Raw genomic sequence first — 21,138 nt, 5'->3', positions numbered from 1 at the left:
GGCGTTTACCTCCAAGTGCACCAACTTGAACAGAAAGGGTAGATCCTGAGAGTCCTGAGGCACACAGAAACTGATCTGAATAAGAGCTCGCTCACACCATGTGCAGTGACCTGAGTTTGTCTACACTGGATCAACACAGGTCACTGTGGTTAAGGACAAATGATCGCCCCTTGACACAAACAACTTGCTTTGTACAGGATAAAAAGGTCACAACTAACTGCTTCCCCCTGTGAATCCAGGTACTGTATAGAAATACACTATTTTTTCCAGTTGCCACAAAATCCCATGTGAAATCAGGCCTAAAATGCAATAGGAAGCCTAATGGGAAGAAGGATGTGTAATGAGGTGCTACTACTAGTATATGAACATATGTAAATACAAAAATAAAAGTATAAGATAAATACTTCTAGCAATCTTATATAAGCAATACCAACTCCTGTCCTGGGGTGGATGTGACTTTTCACTCAAAAGTGACAAATAAAAGATTTTTTAACATAAATAGTAAGGTGCTTGTGACAGACCATGCTATATACTCAAAACGTGCTAGATAAATATGTGCAATAATAAAAATAAATAAATAGAGCAAATTAAATAATATAATGCATATAACAAGTACTAAAAAAAGAGCTTTCAATAAAGTGGGTGCTATATATAAATAGTATTGGGACTCAATAAATTAAGTAGCGCCGTGATATAAAGTGCTCAGTGCAGTACAGAAACCAACATAAAAAAAAAATCAATAATATAAAAAATCCTTATTATTTAATACACAAAAGCAATACATATATTGCAGAATCTGTAAAAAATAGTGTGTGGTCCTTCTTCCCTTGGTGCAATTTCAATAGTGCAAACCAATTTCTAATCCTCCACCTAGTAAGTAGTGGCCACTCACCAGAAGCCCTCAGTCCTCTGGGACCTAAAGTGCCTGTAGACCTCCTCTGTCTTTGGGAACCACTTCTCTCTAGGTAATGGTCAGGGTTACATCTATCCAATATAGATCTCAAGAAAAGGAAGAAGAATATATCTCATAGTGTAGTAGGTTTTATTTAAAAATTAGATGCAAAGTAAAAGTAGTACACTCACATTAGATGGTGCCTCAAATGGCACTTGCTGTAAGCAAAAAATGACAGGTATCCGGGAACGGCCGCTCAGCTGATTGCGTGCGTTCCACTGTGCGTGTCACCCCGCTCTGACCAGCCACAAACCGGAAGTGATGTAATGCTGGAACCTCAATGCATTTCACCAGGAAGATGATGCCACTTTCTGGTGAAATGCATTGAGGTTCCAGCATTATATCACTTCCAGTTTGCAGCTGGTCGGAGCGGGTGACAAGAAAGCTCTTTTTTTTTTGTACTTGTTATATGCATTACATTATTTAATTTGTTCTATTTATTTATTTTTATTATTGCACATATTTATCTAACACGTTTTGAGTATATAGCATGGTCTGTCACAAGCACCTTACTATTTATGTTAAACAATCTTTTATTTGTCACTTTTGAGTGAAAAATCACATCCACCCCAGCACAGAAGTTGGTATCACTTATATTAGATTGCTAGAAGTATTTATCTTGTACTTTTATTTTTGTATTTACATATGTTCACATACTAATAGTAGCGCCTCATTACACATCCTATTCCACATTTGAGTATCACTACTTAAATTGAAGGCAGCTCTACACATTACAGTGTTTTATACCAGGGGTGGCACCGTACTCCTTATACTATCCTCTAATGGGAAGAAGGGCAGAAGGCAACATGCTCCCCCATACATAGAAGTACCAAGTATTTTCAAGTGTCCCTGTAGGTGAAATGGGCAGTGGAGAAATGCAGAGAAAAAATAGAAGTAGCAAATAAATTGGGTTTCAAAAGAGAACCTGTTACTTTACTCTTAAAGCGGAACTTCACCCAAACGGCAGCCTGCTGGGACATATAACAAGTCCCAGGAGACTGCAGGACCATGCACAATGTGCAGTGCAACGCACACATGCACTGTGGGGAGCCAGCTGTGAAGCCGTAAGGAGTCACAGCCAGCTTCCCACACTAAACATGGTGGCGCAGGGGACCCAAAGACCCGCCGAAGAACAGACAAGTGAGGACAGCGCTGGTTCCCTGGACAGGTAAGTGTTCTTTTATTAAAAGTCAATAGCTACAGTAGTTTACGCAAGACCCCCTTTAATAGGCAAAGTGATGCTACTACTATATAAACAAATATCAGATGTTTTAGTCATAGTTTGCTTTTGTTCTTGTAAACTATACTGTTAAATCTATTTCTACTATAATTTAGAACAGGAGTCCCCAAATTGCGGCCCACGTGCCGGATGTCACCCTTTGGCACTATCCCTTTCGCTGACACCAGTGGTTGGACACTATTCCTTCCACTGACACCAGAGATGGGGAACTATTCCTCCCACTATTGATGGAGCACACTATTCAACCTATTGACACTAATGATTGGACTCTACTCTCCACTGACACCAATGAGGGCGCACTATTCTTCCCACTGACACTAATGATGCAGCTTTTTTACTCCCACGGCAACCAAGCCTATGGCATAGATTACTCACAACAATGTCAGGGCATTATCTACTCCCACTGGCCGCAGTCCGGCCCCCCTAAAGTTTGAAGCACAGTAAGCTGGCCCTTTATCACGAAAGTTTGCAGACCCCTGATTTAGAATATAAAAGCATAAATCAAGCTGGCTTTTTTGCCATATATCCACTAGTTTTTTACTTTCAGCATTTTCAAATAAACCATACCACATTACGTGAAAGCAGAAATAGTTAATTAGCTTTTAATATGTGAAATCTGAGAAATTACCTTCAGAAGATGATTCATCGCAATGAGCGACCGCTGCATCCTCCATGTCTCCCCTGGAAGAAAGGTACACTCCCTTAAAACTGTTAATGATAATCACCTGTTAGTTACACAGATGTTTTCCCTGAAGCATTACTTTAGAAGTGGATTTATTTTACATTTAAAAAAAAAAATTACACACACAAACACATATACATACATACACAGTATCTCACAAAAGTGAGTACACCGCTTACATTTTTTGTAAACATATTATATCTTTTCATGTGACCATACTGAAGAAATAACACTTTGCTACAATGTAAAGTAGTGAGTGTGACGCGGCTGGTATCAGACCCCTGCCCTTCTCGCTAACCCGTAACCAAGGACCAGCCAATCTCACACCCTGCCATCACTTGCGTAACAATACCACTCTCAGCTGCACCCGACACATAGATTTTCCAGCTTGCGGGACCACAATCTAGATGCCAGCAGGCTGACAGCGATTGTCACCGGGCTAATTAAGCAATTAACCCTTTTACTGCCACCACCGCTATGTTATTATGAGCCCAGAGGATGCTCGTAATTTTAGAAATACCAATTATGATTTTAGAATAATCATCTGTAACACGCGCTGTCACCACAGACAGGAATGTTCGGAGGATTTATTCTGTACAGTAGCACTCTTCAAGAGACAGGTTCGTTTTTAGTTCGCATTAAGAGCTTATGGACAAGATTAACACTTTTCAAAATAAGGTTTAATAATAAAAAGGTTAAAATTGGTGCAAATAAAATATTTACATAAAAAAGTGTTTTCAAAGAAATAGCGACATAATTCAGCAATTTACAAGAATAAAATATAGGATTGAGAAGTAAGAATACTTGCAGTCAATGTCCTGAGTATTATCAGAGTTTCAGAAGCTGAGCCAGTGTGATCGGTTCTCAAACTTGAGAGATAGATGTTCCTTCTTTGATGTTACAGGAGAACTGAAACCCCATCTGTCTCTCTCCTTTTTCTCTGAGACCGCAGGGGGTGGTAACAGAGGTCCCTGACCAATAAACACAGTGGCCATGGGCGGCCCTAAAGTTTAGACAATGCCAAGGAACCTCCCGTTTAGACAGATTTATAACATAATTCATATCTCAAAATATGTAATGGTTGCATTCTTTAAACTGCTAGTTCATCACTCAGCATGTGATTTGGCTTTAAAAGATACTAAACATGAATATGTTATCATACAGGGAAATATCTTATTGCTATCTTTTATTCTATATGTGACAGGGTGGTTATGCATGGTCTCGTTCCGTTCAGTATTTTATTTTGCATTTAACTATACATTTTCTAGAGACATATCTTGTATGTGTTTAAAGTTATGAATTTGTGTGTGAATGAGTTCATTTTCCTAATGAACAATTTGGCTGTGGAATTTACAACACAGCTCTGGCAAGCTTTACTGGACAGCTGCTAGGATTTCCTTCTGTGCTTGAGATAAGGGTTCTTTGAAGTGCCAGCCCTTTGTGGCCTCTGCATTCCTACATTAATTAGCTCAAGGAGGGGGCTGGGTGAATGAGTGGTCTTTATAACTGTCATGGCTGAGACCTCAAACAAAATGGTTGCTTGCGACAGCTTTTAGGATATCCAGTGCAGGATACCATTACAGTGAGTGTACAGCTTGTATAACAGTGTAAATTTGCTGCCCCCCCCCAAAATAACCCAACACACAGCCATTAATGTCTAAACCGCTGGCAACAAAAGTAAGTACACCCCTAAGTTAAAATGTCCACATTGGGCCCAATTAGCCATTTTCCCTCCCCGGTTTCTTGAGACTCGTTAGTGTTACAAGGTCTCAGGTGTGAATGGGGAGCAGGTGTGTTAAATTTGGGGTTATCGCTCTCACTCTCTCATACTGGTCACTGGAAGTTCAACATGGCACCTCATGGCAAAGAACTCTGAGGATCTGAAAAAAAGAATTGTTGCTCCACATAAAGATGGCCTAGGCTATAAGAAGATTGTCAGGACCCTGAAACTGAGCTGCATCATGGTGGCCAAGACCATACAGCGGTTTAACAGGACAGGTTCCACTCAGAACAGGCCTCACCATACCCTGTACACTGAATCAAATTAGTCTGCATGGCTGTCGTCCCAGAAGGAACCCTCTTCTAAAGATGCTGCACAAGAAAGCCTGCAAACAGTTTGCTGAAGACAAGCAGACTAAGGACATGGATTACTGGAGCCATGTCCTGTGGTCTGATGAGACCAAGATAAACTTATTTGGTTCATATGGTGTCAAGCGTTTGTGGTGGCAACAAGGTGAGAAGTACAAAGACAAGTGTGTCTTGCCTACAGTCAAGCATGGTGGTGGGAGTGTCATGGTCTGGGGCCGCATGAGTGCTGTCGGCACTGAGGAGCTACAGTTCATTGAGGATATCATGAATGCCAACCTGTACTGTGACATACTGAAGCAGAGCATGATCCCCTCCCTTTGGAGACTGGACCACAGGGCAGTAATCCAACATGATAACCACCCCAAACACACCTCCAAGATGACCACTGCCTTGCTAAAGGAGCTGAGGGTAAAGGTGATGGACTGGCCAAGTATGTCTCCAGACCTAAACCCTATTGAGCATTTTTGGGGCATCCTCAAACAGAAAGTGGAGGAGTGCAAGGTCTCTAACATCCACCAGCTCCATGATGTCGTCATGGAGGAGTGGAAAAGAACTCTAGTGGCAACCTGTGAAGCTCTGGTGAACTCCATGCCCAAGAGGGTTAAGGCAGTGCTGGTAAATAATGGTGGCCACACAAAATATTGACACTTTGGGCCCAATCTGGACATTTTAACTTAGGGGCATACTCGCTTTTGTTGCCAGCGGTTTGGGTATTAATGACTGTGTGCTGAGTTATTTTGAGGGGATGGCAAATTTACACTGTTATACAAGCTGTACACTCACTACTTTACATTGTAGCAAAGTGTAATTTCTTCAGTTTTGTCACATGAAAAGATATAATAAAATATTTACAAAAATGTGAGGGGTGTAATCATGTGAGATACTGTGTGTGTGTGTGTGTATATATATATATATATATATATATACATATACACATATACACATATACACACACACACAGCTGCGAGAAAAAGTATGTGAACCCTTAGGAATGATATGGATTTCTGCACAAATTGGTCATAAAATGTGATCTGATCATCATCTAAGTCACAACAATAGACAATCACAGTCTGCTTAAACTAATAACACTCAAAGGATGAAATGTTGCCATGTTTTTTTGAACACACCATGTGAACATTCACAGTGCAGGTGGAAAAAGTATGTGAACCCTTGCATTTAATAACTGGTTGAACCTCCTTTGGCAGCAATAACTTCAACCAAACGTTTCCTGTAGTTGCAGATCAGACGTGTACAACGGTCAGGAGTAATTCTTGACCATTCCTCTTTACAGAACTGTTTCAGTTCAGCAATATTCTTGGGATGTCTGGTGTGAATCGCTTTCTTGAGGTCATGCCACAGCATCTCAATCGGGTTGAGGTCATGACTCTGACTGGGCCACTTCAGAAGGCGTATTTTCTTCTGTTTAAGTCATTCTGTTGTTGATTTACTTCTATGCTTTGGGTCATTGTCCTGTTGCAACACCCATCTTCTGTTGAGCTTCAGCTGGTAGACAGATGGCCTTACGTTCTCCTGCAAAATGTCTTGATAAACTTGGGAATTCATTTTTCCTTCGATGATAGCAATCCATCCAGGCCCTGACGCAGCATAGCAGCCCCAAACCATGATGCCCCCACCACCATACTTCACAGTTGGGGTGAGGTTTTGATGTTGGTGTGCTGTAACTCTTTTTCGCCACACATAGTGTTGTGTGTGTCTTCCAAACAACTCCACTTTGGTTTCATCTGTCCACAGAATATTTTGCCAGTACTGCTGTTGAACATCCAGGTGCTCTTGTGCAAACTGTAAACGTGCAGCAATGTTTTGTTTGGACAGCAGTGGCTTCCTCTGTGGTATCCTCCCATGAAATCCATTCTTGTTTAGTGTTTTACGTATTGTAGATCCGATAACAGGGATGTTAGCATTTGCCTGTGACTTTTGTAAGTCTTTAGCTGACACTCTAGGATTCTTCTTCACCTCATTGAGCAGTTTGCGCTGTACTCTTGCAGTCATCTTTACAGGATGGCCACTCCTAGGGAGAGTAGCAGCAGTGCTGAACTTTCTCCATTTATAGACAATTTGTCTTACCGTGGACTGATGAACAGCAAGGCTTTTGGAGATACTTTTATAACCCTTTCCAGCTTTATGCAAGTCAACAATTCTTAATCGTAGGTCTTCTGAGAGCTCTTTTGTGCGAGGCATCATTCACATCAGGCAATGCTTCTTGTGAAAAGCAAAACCCAAAACTGGTGTGTGTTTTTTATAGGGCAGGGCAGCTGTAACCAACACCTCCAATCCCGTCTCAATGATTGGACTACAGTTGGCTGACATCTCACTCCAATTAGCTCTTGGAGATGTCATTTGTCTAGGGGTTCACATACTTTTTCCACCTGCACTGTGAATGTTTACATGGAATGGCAACATTTCATTCATTGTGTGTTATTGGTTAAAGCAGACTGTGATTGTCTATTGTTGTGACTTAGATGATGATCAGATCACATTTTATGACCAATTTGTGCAGAAATCCATATCATTCCAAAGGGTTCACATACTTTTTCTTGCAGCTGTGTATCTATATATATATATATATATATATATATATATATATACACACACATACATACATACATACATACACACACACTTGTGCTCATAAGTTTACATACCCTGGCAGAATTTATGATTTCTTGGCCATTTTTCAGAGGATATGAATGATAACACAAAATCTTTTCTTTCACTCATGGTTAGTGTTTGGCTGAAGCCATTTATTATCAATCAACTGTGTTTACTCTTTTTAAATCACAATGACAACAGAAACTACCCCAATGACCCTGATCAAAAGTTTTCATACCCTGGTGATTTTGGCCAGATAACATGCACACAAGTGGACACAAATGGGTTTGAATGGCTATTAAAGGTAACAATTCTCACCTGTGATCTGTTTGCTTGTAATTAGTGTGTGTGTGTGCATATAAAAGGTCAATGAGTTTCTGGACTCCTGACAGACCCTTGCATCTTTCATCCACTGTTGCACTGACGTTTCTGGATTCTGAGTCATGGGGAAAGCAAAATAATTGTCAAAAGATCTGCAGGAAAAGGTAGTTAACTGTAGAAACAGGTAAGGGATATAAAAATATATCCAAGGTAGGGATGCACCGAAATTTCGGCCACCGAAATTATCGGCCGAAAATGAGCCTCTCTCATTTCGGCCGATAATGGGTTAATAGTGCCGAAAATAAAATATGGCCGCCGTGGGGAAGGAGGAGGGCGCAGCGCAGGGCAGGTTTTAAAAGTCCCGCCTCTGGCCGGCCGTCCGCCTCTCAGTGACGTCCCTACTACAATCTGTGCATTATGAATGGACATACCAGGTCGGGGGGCGGGGCGAGCGGCCGCTATAGAGAGAACTAATGTGATCATTCCTGTCAGCTCAGCACGTCTATGTGTGAATGGGAACAGAACTGAGCTGACATCGGGGGCGGGCGGAGCGGCCGCTATTAGCTGTAACTATGTGAGAGCTTCACTTCACTGACAGGCATGTATCTCCGCTGACAAGGAAGAGAAGCTCTCACATAGTTACAGCTAATAGCGGTCGCTCCGCCCGCCCCCCCCCCCCCCCCCGCCCCCGGTGTCAGCTCAGTTCTGTTCTCATTCACACATAGACGTGCTGAGCTGACAGTGAAGGATCACATTAGTTCTCTCTATAGCGTCCGCTCCCCCCGCCGTCCCGCCTGGTATGTCCATTCATAATGCACAGATCGTAGTAGGGACGTCATTGAGAGGCGGTGCCGCCGGCCAGAGGCGGGACTTTTGAATGCAGGACACCCGAGGAGGAGGACGCTGAGGCAGTGGGAGTGGGGGGGGGGAGCTGAGGCAGCTTACCAATGATATTAGTATTATGCAGCATGAGGGGGTTAATGTATTGTCACTGCAGGTCACTCATCTATTAGTGACCGACCAGTGGCAGGTAATTAACCCCTTTGTGCTGCATTAGTGCAACCAGTATCAGTGTTAATTAACACTGGTTGCACTAATGCAGCACAAAGGGGTTAATTACCTGCCACTGGTCGGTCACTAATAGATGAGTGACCAGCAGTGACAATACATTAACCCCCTCAGGCTGCATAATACAAATACCATTGGTAATTAAATTAACCTATTGCCAACCCATCACAGTACATATACTGTGACAGGGTGGCAGCGACAGGTGTACGTCACTACCTGTTTTTGGTGTATGCCCCTGTTCTATCCATTTTAAAAAATTTTTGGGGGGAAAAAGCCATTTTCGGTTTCGGTTTTCGGCCAAGGGCATCCTGCATTTTCGGTTTCGGTCCAAAATTTTCATTTCGGTGCATCCCTAATCCAAGGAATTGAGAATGCCAATCAGCAGTGTTCAAACTCTAATCAAGAAGTGGGAAAATAGGGGTTCTGTTGAAACCAAATCATGGTCAGGTAGACCAACTAAAATTTCAGCCATAACTGGCAGGAAAATAGTTTGGGATGCAAAGAAAAACCCACAAACAACTTCAGGTGAAATACAGGACTCTTTGAAAACATGTGGTGTGGCTGTTTCAAGATGCATAATAAGGAGGCACTTGAAGAAAGATGGGCTGCATGGTCGAGTCGCCAGAAGAAAGTCATTACTATGCAAACGCCACAAAGTATCCCACTTACAATACGCTAAACAGCACAGGGACAAGCCTCAAACTTTCTGGCACAAAGTCATTTGAAGTGATGAGACCAAAATTGAGCTTTTTGGCCACAACCATAAACGCTACATTTGGAGAGTAGTCAACAAGGCCTATGATGAAAGGTACACCATTCCTACTGTGAAACACGGAGGTGGATTGCTGATGTTTTGGGGATGTGTGAGCTACAAAGGCACAGGAAATTTGGTCAGAATTGATGGCAAGATGAATGCAGTCTGTTATCAAAAAATACTGAAGGAAAATTTGCATTCATCAGCCCGGAAGCTGCACATGGGACGTACTTGGACATTACAACATTACACAGATCCTAAACACAAGGCCAAGATGACCTGTCATTGGCTACAGCAGAATAAAGTGAAGGTTCTGGAATGGCCATCTCAATCTCCTGACCTCAATATCATTGAGCCACTCTGGGGAGATCTCAAACATGCAGTTCATGCAAGACAGCCCAAGAATTTACAGGAACTGGAGGCTTTTTGCCAGGAAGAATGGGAAGCTTTACCATCTGAGAAATAAAAGAGCCTCATCCACAAATACCACAAAATACTTCAAGCTGTCATTGATGTTAAAGGGGGCAATACACGGTATTAAGAACTGGGGGTGTGTAAACTTTTGATCAGGGTCATTTGGGTAGTTTCTGTTGTCATTATGATTTAAAAAATAAACACAGTTGATTGATTATAAATGGCTTCAGCCAAACACTAAGCATGAGTGAAAGAAAAGTTTTTGTTTTATCATTCATATTCTCTGAAAAATGGCCAAGGAATCAAATTCTGCCAGGGTATGTAAACTTATGAGCACAACTGTGTGTATGTATATATATATATATATATATATATATATATATATATATATATATATATATTGTGACAGGAAGTCAGGTAAATCTGGGAATGTAGTCACTGAGAGGAGACACATTCCCACCTGCTTTGAAAGTTCACTGATACTATAGGGTGTTGGCTGCAGAGAGAGCCAGCAGGAAGTTGAAAACCATTCAGCTGTTCAGAATGAGGAGATCAAGGCCTCTATAATTTGTCCAGAGAAAATCTATTGAGTGCTGCCTCCTGTCGCTGTGTGAGCTGGGAAGAGGAGGACAGACATACGTGTACCTCCCGACGCCGTGTGGGCATGGGAGAAGGACTGCTGCCGCCTGTCGCCGTGTGGGCTGGGAGAGGGGGACAGTCGGATGTGTGCCTCCCGACAAGCTGGTGAGCATGGGAGAAGACCCCCTAAAGCGATGTGAAGCTAAGGAGGGTAACCACGAGTGAAGACGTCTAAAAGGTGAGAAGACAAAGTGTTCCATGTGAAGAGTGTGAAGAGTAAAGGGACCTGTTAAATGAACTGTGTTCAATATGAAGAATCTGAAGAGTAAAGGATCCTGTTATAAATGAACATGTGCTGTGTGAAAGAAAACAAAGGGACATGTTCAATGGACAATGTTTGTGCTGTGTGAAAAGCAAACAAATGGACATTTGAGTGTCTGCTGTAGGATCAGCAGTGTCGGCCCAACAGTAGGTTGGAAAGACTTCTTAGGTAGGTTCCAGCGTGAGAAGGTAGCCGCCCACAGAGGCAAGGATTTATTTTGTCTTTTATTTTATTTTGGCTGTTTTGATGCTTGCAATTGTGTTAAGTAAATTGCATGAATAAATCAGTCTTGTTTTTCAACCTCTAATCGGCTATCTCTGTGAAAACGCACCCCCAAAGGGGTCACCCATACGCCTACCACCGAGCTAATCCCTTACATATGGTGGAGGTATGCAGTGGGCATAAACAGAGATCCCTGCAAGGAAGTGCAAATGTTTGATGAACTTTATCTGGTGCATGAGATTGCACAATCTATGTGTGCAGGAGAGAAGATCCTGACAGAAAAAAAAAAAAAAGTGTTTTAAAGAGACAGCGGTCTCAAAATTATTTGATGAACTTTGTTGTGTCTGGTGCAAGTGACTGCACAAACTGTGTGCGCAGGAAAAGAGATCCTGCAAGAGAGAGAAAAACTACATGTGTTGAAGAGACAGTGGTCTGAAAATTGTTTGCTGGACTGTGAAAAATTTGTTTGTGGAGTTATTGAAGATGGGGCGTTCAAAACGCCTGAAGAATGCAAAGATAGATGAAATGAGAGACCGGATTCTATGGATGGAGGGGATGTTGCCGTCTGAACCAGCCCCATCCATGCCTAAAGAGAGTCTACTAAAGAGGAAGGTTGTTGTCCCTAGCAACACTGATGAAACTGCTATGGAGACGCAGTGTGCTCAGATGAAAAGTAAACTCAAAATGGAGGAGATGTTGAAACATCTGATTATATCAAATGCAGCTCAACAGCAAGCAAATGCAGCTCAACAGCAGGCAAATGCGGATTTTCAGCAGAGCTTTGCAGCTCAACAAAAGGCTCATCAAGAGAGCATGGCAGGCTGGAAACAGAGACGCCAGCAGCCAATGGAGGCCATCGGTTTGGAGGAAACCGAGTATGTGTGCAGGGCTGAGTTGGATGCCTTGCAACGGAAAATGGAAAAAAAGGAACAAGCCTTGGAATTGCTTAAAATGGAGCATAGAAACTTGCAGGAAATGAATGAACTACTCAAGTCTCATGTGTTACAGTGGGAAGAATCCACTGCTCTTCTTTTGGTCGAGTTGCAAAAACGCAGAGAGACTATAATGGAGAAAGATACCATCCTCATGGAAAAGGAAAGTGAAATTCAGACTTTGCAGAAGCAAAGTATGGCTGATATGTTGGAGTTGCGTAATCAGCTGGAAAAAAGTCTTCAGTCTTTGGGAGCTACAAAAATAGACCTGCAGGAGTCGCAGGAACAGAATGTTGCTCTGAAAGCGACATTGTCTCTCAGCGACAAAGAGAAAAGTGAAAGAGAGGCTAAATTACTGAGTACTGTGTATGAGCTCACTACTTTGAGCAATGTGATAGATGAATGGCGTGCGGACTGTGAAAGTTGGAAAGGGGAAGCCCAACGTGTCCAGCAGCAGTTAAAGGAGAAAGAAGCCTGTGTGGCAGAATTACATTCTTATTCCCAGATGCTAGCCAATGAGGTGAAGGCTCTTATGCAGGGAAAAGGAGATTGTGAACATAAGAGGGAAAAAGTAGAGGCACTGCTTCTGGAATCGCAAGTCAAGGTGTCAGAAGGTGACCGATTGTGTGCTAAGCTGTCAGAGAAGGCAAACCGACTGCAGGTTGAGTTGGACAATGTTACAAATCAGCTTTCTCAAGCAGACAGCAAATCTAGAGAAATTGCGGAAGATTTTTCTATCTTGGAATCGCAGCTGCAAGACACGCAGGAACTCTTACAGGAAGAGAGGTGTCAAAGGCTGAGTTTTAGCACAAAGCTCAAACAAATGGAAGATGAGAAAAATGGCTTCCTGGAACAATTAAAAGAGGAGGCGGAAGCAAAGAAAAACCTATCAGAGCAAGTCGCAACATTGCAAGCTCAGATAGCGGTTATGAAAAAACGCATGGAAGAAAGCATTGGTTCATTACAGTGTGTTGAAGATGTGAAAAAGAAGTTTGATCAGATGCTTGGTGAAGAGAAGAATGTGTCTGCAAAATATGCAGAAGAACGCGCACGTGCAGAAACGGAGGCGCGTGATAACGAGAGCAAAGCCCTGTTCTTGGCTCGCTCTTTGGAGGAAGCTCTAGAGTGTAAGGCTGAACTAGAAAGTGTTAACAAACAGCTGCGTACAGAAATGGAAGAATTGGTCAGCTCCAAGGATGATGTTGTGAAAAGAGTTCAGGAGCTAGAAAAGTCTAAGCGAGCCTTAGAACAGCAAGTAGAAGAGATGAAGATTCCGTTGCAGGAACTGGAAGAGGAATTCCAGGCAACAGAGGATCTGTCCCAAAGAGGGGATAGTGTGCCTGATGCAGTTTTTAAAAGGATCAGTGTTTTGGGGTCTGTCCTGAGTGAGCCTCAGAAATGTGGTGACACGTGGCTTGAATCACCCCTTTGGAATAAACCGTTCCTTCAAAAACTTCAAGCATTGGAAAATGTATCATTAGAGCTTCAGCAAACAAAAGAGTTGTGTAAGAAATGTGATGATTTCTCAGTTCAGGCTGAAAACCTAGTGGAGAAAACTAAAGCGGAGAAAACTAAAGCAAGTGATATAAATCTGGGAGAAAAAAGCAAACGCCACCTAGTGGAGAAAACTAAGGCTGTTGGTGAAAACGTGAAGCAAATGAATAAGTGCCTTTCAGGGAGTGTTTCCAAAATGGAACTGGTGAAAGACGGGTGGCAGAAGTTTGATCGTGATCTTGAGATGCATTCCATGTGGAATTCAGATAGAGAAAAAGAACTAGGTGACCTTGAGCGGTCAAATAGTTCAGCAGAAAGTGCATTGAAGAAACCTGTAAAAGAATGTGTTGCAGTTCCATGCTTCTTCACTGATGCAGAGAGGAGGTCTATAATGGATACCACCCAGATCGCTGGGTTCAACTGTGTTGTTGCCTTTAACCCCTATGTTGGTGTAAGGAAAGTTGATGATGTTCTGGTTGACTACTTCTGTGAAGAGTTTGGCAAGAAATATAAACTGAATATCAAATCAAATAGTAGGCCTTTACTGCGACTCGCTCAGGAGGGCGAAAAGTTTAAGAAGTTGATGAGTGCAAATGCTTCCGATCTGCCTATGAATATGAAATGTTTGGTGAATGATATTGATATCTCTGGGAAAAGGAACAGGGGTCACTTTGAAGAAATGTGTGACAGCCTGTTGTCTCAATTGGAAAATCCTCTGCACAGCATCTTAGAGCAAGCAAAGCTCAAGAAGGAAGATCATTCCCTTTTACAACAAAAAGTCAATGATTGTGTACAGATGTATGGAGAGGCAACTCAAGTCACAGAGGGATGTCAAGAGTCCCTACTTGGAACAAAGCTTAGTGAAGCAAAGGTTCTCAAAGTTTTGTGGAAAACATTTATGGATTGCAGAGAGAGGCGTCTTAAGAATGTTAAAGACATTAAGACTAGCCCAATTGAGTTGCCTATGGATCACGGTCCTCCATGGTGGATTGGACAGACGGTTATGAGGGACAAGCTGTCTGACATTTATGAGAAAGCTGTCAATGAAGATGACAGAAACGAGAAGGAGCAAAATGATGCCAAAAATGCAGTTGAAGAATGTGTATATGAGATTAGAGACAAACTGTGTGGCATTTATGAGAAATCTGTCAATGAAGATGACAAAACAGTTTCATCCGGAAGCTTGAGGATAATAGGAGGCTTATCAGTGAGTCAGCAGTGCCTGACACATGCGTGCCTGGAAATATGTGTCCCAACCCTAGGGTTGAAACAAGAGGGGGGGGTATGTGACAGGAAGTCAGGTAAATCTGGGAATGTAGTCACTGAGAGGAGACACATTCCCACCTGCTTTGAAAGTTCACTGATACTATAGGGTGTTGGCTGCAGAGAGAGCCAGCAGGAAGTTGAAAACCATTCAGCTGTTCAGAATGAGGAGATCAAGGCCTCTATAATTTGTCCAGAGAAAATCTATTGAGTGCTGCCTCCTGTCGCTGTGTGAGCTGGGAAGAGGAGGACAGACATACGTGTACCTCCCGACGCCGTGTGGGCATGGGAGAAGGACTGCTGCCGCCTGTCGCCGTGTGGGCTGGGAGAGGGGGACAGTCGGATGTGTGCCTCCCGACAAGCTGGTGAGCATGGGAGAAGACCCCCTAAAGCGATGTGAAGCTAAGGAGGGTAACCACGAGTGAAGACGTCTAAAAGGTGAGAAGACAAAGTGTTCCATGTGAAGAGTGTGAAGAGTAAAGGGACCTGTTAAATGAACTGTGTTCAATATGAAGAATCTGAAGAGTAAAGGATCCTGTTATAAATGAACATGTGCTGTGTGAAAGAAAACAAAGGGACATGTTCAATGGACAATGTTTGTGCTGTGTGAAAAGCAAACAAATGGACATTTGAGTGTCTGCTGTAGGATCAGCAGTGTCGGCCCAACAGTAGGTTGGAAAGACTTCTTAGGTAGGTTCCAGCGTGAGAAGGTAGCCGCCCACAGAGGCAAGGATTTATTTTGTCTTTTATTTTATTTTGGCTGTTTTGATGCTTGCAATTGTGTTAAGTAAATTGCATGAATAAATCAGTCTTGTTTTTCAACCTCTAATCGGCTATCTCTGTGAAAACGCACCCCCAAAGGGGTCACCCATACGCCTACCACCGAGCTAATCCCTTACATAATATATATATATATATATATATATATACACACACACACTCACACACATTTTTCTCCCTTTTGCTTTTCAAATAGGTACATTTATGACTTTGCATTTCTGAGCAAAGGTATACCACCAACAGACCTGTAAAATGTAATTGTACTTTTACTCTGGATTTCTCCATTAAATCCCAAATTCCCATTTTGCCTCAATCACACAGGAAACAACATGCATGTGATTATATGCATTTACAGGATATTTAAAATTGCATTCAGTTTATTTGCATGTAGAAAAAAACAGAAAATCAGTCTGTACATTACCAGAATAGATATTCTTTCTAAAAGCATTTGCATGTTAACACATGGAACCTCCTCACAAAAAAGAAACCTCTAATCAAACACTATACTTCCCAAATCAATTTCTTTTGAATAAGGGCTTAAAGTGATTGTAACCCCTTACATATACCCAGTGAATTGACTAGCCTCAGATGATACACAGAGAGGAAACAAAACCTCCTACACAAGTTGTACCCGCTTATCTGCAGTTTTTCTCTACAGCCATTCAAAGCATAGAATTTATAAAGCTTGTCTGAGAGTTTAGAAAACTGGTGCGGAGAGCGGAGGTTACACTCTGCAGGCCTCAATGAGGAAAGCTCTGAGAGCTGATTGGAGGGAAGAGAGACACTCCTCTTCACACAGCACCAGAGCTGAGGCTGTCAATCAGCTAGAGAGCCCACCCCTGTCACCATGTTTTCTCTTGGTGTCAAGAAAACCTGTCAGAAGTGATTCATGCTAATAGCAGAGGAACAAAGCAGCAGACAGAAATGGCACTTCGCCTTTTGGATTAAGACAAGTGCATGCTATACAGGGATATGCTTTGTTCAGATTTCATGCCTGAGTTTTACAACCACTTTAAACATTTCCAACTACAACATTTCTGCTGTTTATTTTTCTAAATTTTACTGCATTTACTTTTTTCCCTGTTTTCTTCAGGCCCTGCCCACCTTTTCAACTTTTATTGGGAGATCTGTATATTTACTGAACTCCCAAAACAAAATGAGTAAAACTAGGCTCCGTTTAGACATTCAGAGTGCGCATGCGGTTCCCTGTGTTTCCGTGCACCTTATATAAGGCAGCCTCTGCATTTTAAATGGGCTGTCCTATCTGAAAATGTTCGAAAGAAGTCCCTGACCCTTTTAAGTAATCCCTTCACACCATGCATTCACTTGAGGCACCATGCATTTTGGCGCATGTCCTCCAGATGCATGGGGGGTGCTGCACATCTGAAAAAGGGTAGTGCATTTATGTAGGCTGCGAAAAATCATGCGATTTCACACACATTCTGAAAATTCACATATTTGGCATGCTGTAGCAGTCTGAAAAAAATAAATAAATAAAAAAGAAGATGTAAATGTAGTGATTGTAGAATGTAGAGATGGCTGGTTTATTTGAATTTACTGGCTTATTCAGACACTGCAAGGAACTGCAACCAATCAGAATCCATTTTATACTATTTGACTTCAGTAACATGAATTCTGGTTAGCTGGTATGATTTATTCCATTTTACTCTTTGTCCTGCAACCATAACAGAATCAACGAAAAACGAAATGCCTTGGCATAGAATTTGCACAGCATAGGAGAAGATAATATTGGAGATATTATTAAATGAAAGTGTAAATCTATTTTTTTTTTTGTTTTGGATAGAGTCAGGAACAATTAGAACTCGTCTGGGTTTTACTGCTATTCAGAGCTCCATTAGAGAGAGATTTCCCCTCACTTCCTGTCCCACTGACAATGGATTCACCACATAAAAGAAGATGATGATCTGCCATGGGGGCGAAGACAGCAATAAAAATCTAACAGGGTTTCTAAATTTCTCATAACTTGAAAAAAAAATAGTGTTTTGTCTTAACCGTAAAATCCTTTTCTCTGATGTTCATTGACAGACACAGCTCCATATCTTCTTTAACCCTTGGGTTATGCTGCTCTTCCTAGGAGTAGGACACTAGGCGGAAAAGAGTTAAAAGTTTGACTACACCCATAGGGCAGTCCCAGGGGTTATACTCCCACTTCCTGCTCTAGCTCTTCAGTTTTGTAACAAGCAGTGCCAGAAGAAAACAAACCCCAACTCAGAGGGGTGGGTGCTGTGTCTGTCAGTCAATGAACATCAGAGAAAATAATTTTACGGTAAGATAAAAATCCAGTTTTCTCTTTCGTTCATTGACAGACACAGCTCCATATCTTCTTTGACCCTTGGTAAGTCCTGAAGCAGTGTCAACATGAGGGGTGGGAAGAACACAGCAATAAACATACTTCCCAAAGGCTAAACGTAGCCAACCATGTAAAACAGGAACTCAACCAGGAACAACTGGATCTCACCTGACAAAAAAGTAGACCCTCAAAGAGGACTAATCCTCTCCAACAGCAACCTGCAAACCCTTGCGGCCAAAGGAAGCATCCGCAGATGCCAACACATCCACCTTATAAAATTTTGTGAAAGTGTGCACAGACGACCAGGTGGCTGCCTTGCAAACCTGCACCACTCACGCCTGATGACGGAAGGCCCAAGATGCACTAAGCACCCATGTAGAATGCGCCTTAACAGGGAAAGGAGGAACCTGACCCTTAATAGAATAAGCCTGCACCACCGTCTGCCTAATCCATCTGGACATGGTCGCAGCAAACATGGCCTGCCCCTTACAGGGTCCATCTATAAGGAAAAATAGGGAATCCGATTTTCGGAACGACTCAATCGCTGCCAGGTACACTCTGATTGCCCGAGCCACAACCAAATAATGTAAAGCAATCTCTTTAGGGTGCTTAGGTTTAGGACACAAGGAAGGTAACACAATGCCTTTATTTAAATGGAAATCACAGACGACTTTAGGAAGGAACGACTGGCAGGGCGAAGCACCACTTTATCTCTGTGGACCACCAAGTAAGGTGAACGACAAGACAAGCTGCCAGCTCCAACACCCTAAGTGCAGAAGAAAAAGCCACCAAGAAGCTACCTTCTGGGACAATGCAAGCAGAGGAATCTCGCAAATATTTTCCAACAGTGGTTACTGAATAACTGACAGCACCAAGTTGAGATCCCACGAGGGAAATGGAGACCCCCTGAACAAAGTTACTCCTGACTAGGCAGAAAAAACTGAATTGCTAGAGCAGGAAGTGGGAGTATACCCCCTGGGACTGCCCTATGGGCGTAGTCAAACTCTTTTTAGCCTAGTGTCCTACTCCTAAAAAGAGCAGCATAACCCAAGGGTCAAAGAAGATATGGAGCTGTGTCTGTCAATGAACAAAAGAGAGATATTATTTACTCCTGTCTGGGTTGCCTTTGAAGAGTTGCCCTCACTTTATGCCTGGTAAAATGTAGTACACTGGAATCTATAACAATCCTCGCAACCTATATATTTCAAATTAATTTTTTTTTCCCTCAACAGAAGGAGTGGTTTTTGTTTTTTGTTTTGAATTTTTGAGGTTTTGCTTCATGTGTACTGCAGGGAAGATTTTCTTTAATTTCCTGTCCTGGAGATGCAACATGAAATCTCTCCAAAGTGAAGTGAATTCCCATCCTAGAGAGCTTTTACAGGACCAGGTGTCCCATTGGAGGATTTTCCCTCACTGCAAATTTGGAAGACAACTCTCATTGGTTTATTGATTAAGCAACGTGTATTAGCTACCATCTGGTCCTCCTCCGATCATCTTACAAGAATCAAATATCTGATTCTAGTAGAGGATAGGTCTAAAATAATCCATGTTTTTGTAACATCCAGGCTGGTTGACTGCAAATGCCTTTACTATGGTCCCACTGAGAAAAAAAAAACATTGTTTGCAGCTGGTACATAATGCAATAGCCAGGCTACACATTTCCCCCCTCCTGACTAAGTCACTGCCACTTCACCCAAGTTCTTCACTATTAACACTGACTACCACCCAAATGCTGGATACTATTTAAAAACGGGTCTACTTGCATTTACTGATAAAGCCTTAAGTAACCTGGGCCCCATCTTATAGTAATTCTGTTTACCCACACTCCCACACATTCCCCTCCTGATCAAAGAAAGGAAATTCACATGTGCCCAGGGTCATCTTAAAATATTTTGGATGTTATGCATTCTATAAAGCAGCACCCACAATCTGGAACTCAATGCCATTGAGGCCGGCCATAGACTGTTCGAATCTCGGCTGGTTCAGCAGGCACTGGCCAAGATCAGAGCCGTGTGTGGGCAGGCTGAATGTATCAAGTTGATCAATTAATTTGGCTATAACCATCCTGCCAGATTCACTTGCAATTATTGCTAGCTAGCGATTATTGCTAGCCACTAGCAGTATTCACTGTCTTCTCCCAGCGGGGATGGCTTCCTCTGTCCGCCTTTACCCCTCCCCTTGACGGGATTTCCCTGTTAGCACTGTATGTGTTCATGGTGGAATTGTGCAAATTTATTTCCTGCAACCACAGAAATTCGCTCCATCAATGGCCTGCCTTCATGTCCAGGAAGCACACTTCATGGATAATTTTTCAATCACAGATTCCAGACTTAAAGTGATTTTAAAGGTTGTAATATAAAATTATATTTTATATATATATATATATATATATATATATATATTTTTTTTTTTTTTTACCTTCTCTGTGCAATGATTTTGTACTGTGCAGCCCTAATTCTCTTATTTTGAGTCCTGGCCATACCCCCCTTTCTGTCAAGTGCCCTAAATAGCAAGCCTCTTGCTATGGGGGCACTCAAGCAGGCACACTCCCAAACTGCACTCATGGTCTATTCACACACACTGCATTGATCGGCCCCACCCCCCACTGTCTCCTCATTGGCTCAATGGCTGTGAATGACAGCAGCAGGAGCCAATGGCTCCCGGTGCTGTGTGAGCTAATGAGAAGAGAGACCCGGGAGAGCTGCTGCTCTCACGCACTTCACTGAATTAAGATGGGGCTTAGGTAAGTATAACGGGGGCTGAGCCCGCTGCACCCAGAAGGTTTTTAACTTTAATAGCTTGCATTTTTGCCTGAATGCCCTGCCTTTAGAACCACTTTTAAGATTCATCCAGGTTAATAGCGACACTTGAAAAATCCTTCTATTCAAAAATCCCAGGGGAGGAAGGACTAAAGAAATATTATTTTGAATTGCCTCTCACTTTCTGTGCCAGAAATAATGGAGAAGGTGGCAGTGGGGTCAAAGACAGCAATAAAAACTTGAGACAAAGGATGTAACCTTTCCCTACTAGAACAAAAAAAAAAAAAAACAAAATATGCGTTTTTCACAAAAAAGTACAACTGTGGTTCAGAATTGGCAGCAAAAAA

At 42.3% G+C, this 21,138-nt stretch overlaps 1 protein-coding gene across 2 annotated transcripts in view; it reads right to left on the bottom strand.

Annotated features, from left to right (window-relative positions):
* LOC309560776 (uncharacterized protein) overlaps positions 1 to 21,138 on the bottom strand; it is a 338,659-nt gene that overhangs the window by 316,659 nt on the left and 862 nt on the right. For both annotated transcript variants that reach the window (XM_082264432.1, XM_082264433.1), the window contains exon 2: positions 2,821 to 2,873. In XM_082264432.1, the coding sequence (XP_082120558.1) occupies positions 2,821 to 2,866 (46 nt within the window). In that variant the 5' untranslated portion in view covers positions 2,867 to 2,873. The remainder of the gene's footprint in view (positions 1 to 2,820; positions 2,874 to 21,138) is intronic.

Source organism: Pelophylax lessonae (assembly GCF_965119305.1).
Source record: "Pelophylax lessonae genome assembly, chromosome: 7".
Taxonomy (NCBI): domain Eukaryota; kingdom Metazoa; phylum Chordata; class Amphibia; order Anura; family Ranidae; genus Pelophylax; species Pelophylax lessonae.
This window is presented reverse-complemented; position numbering and strand designations above follow the sequence as displayed.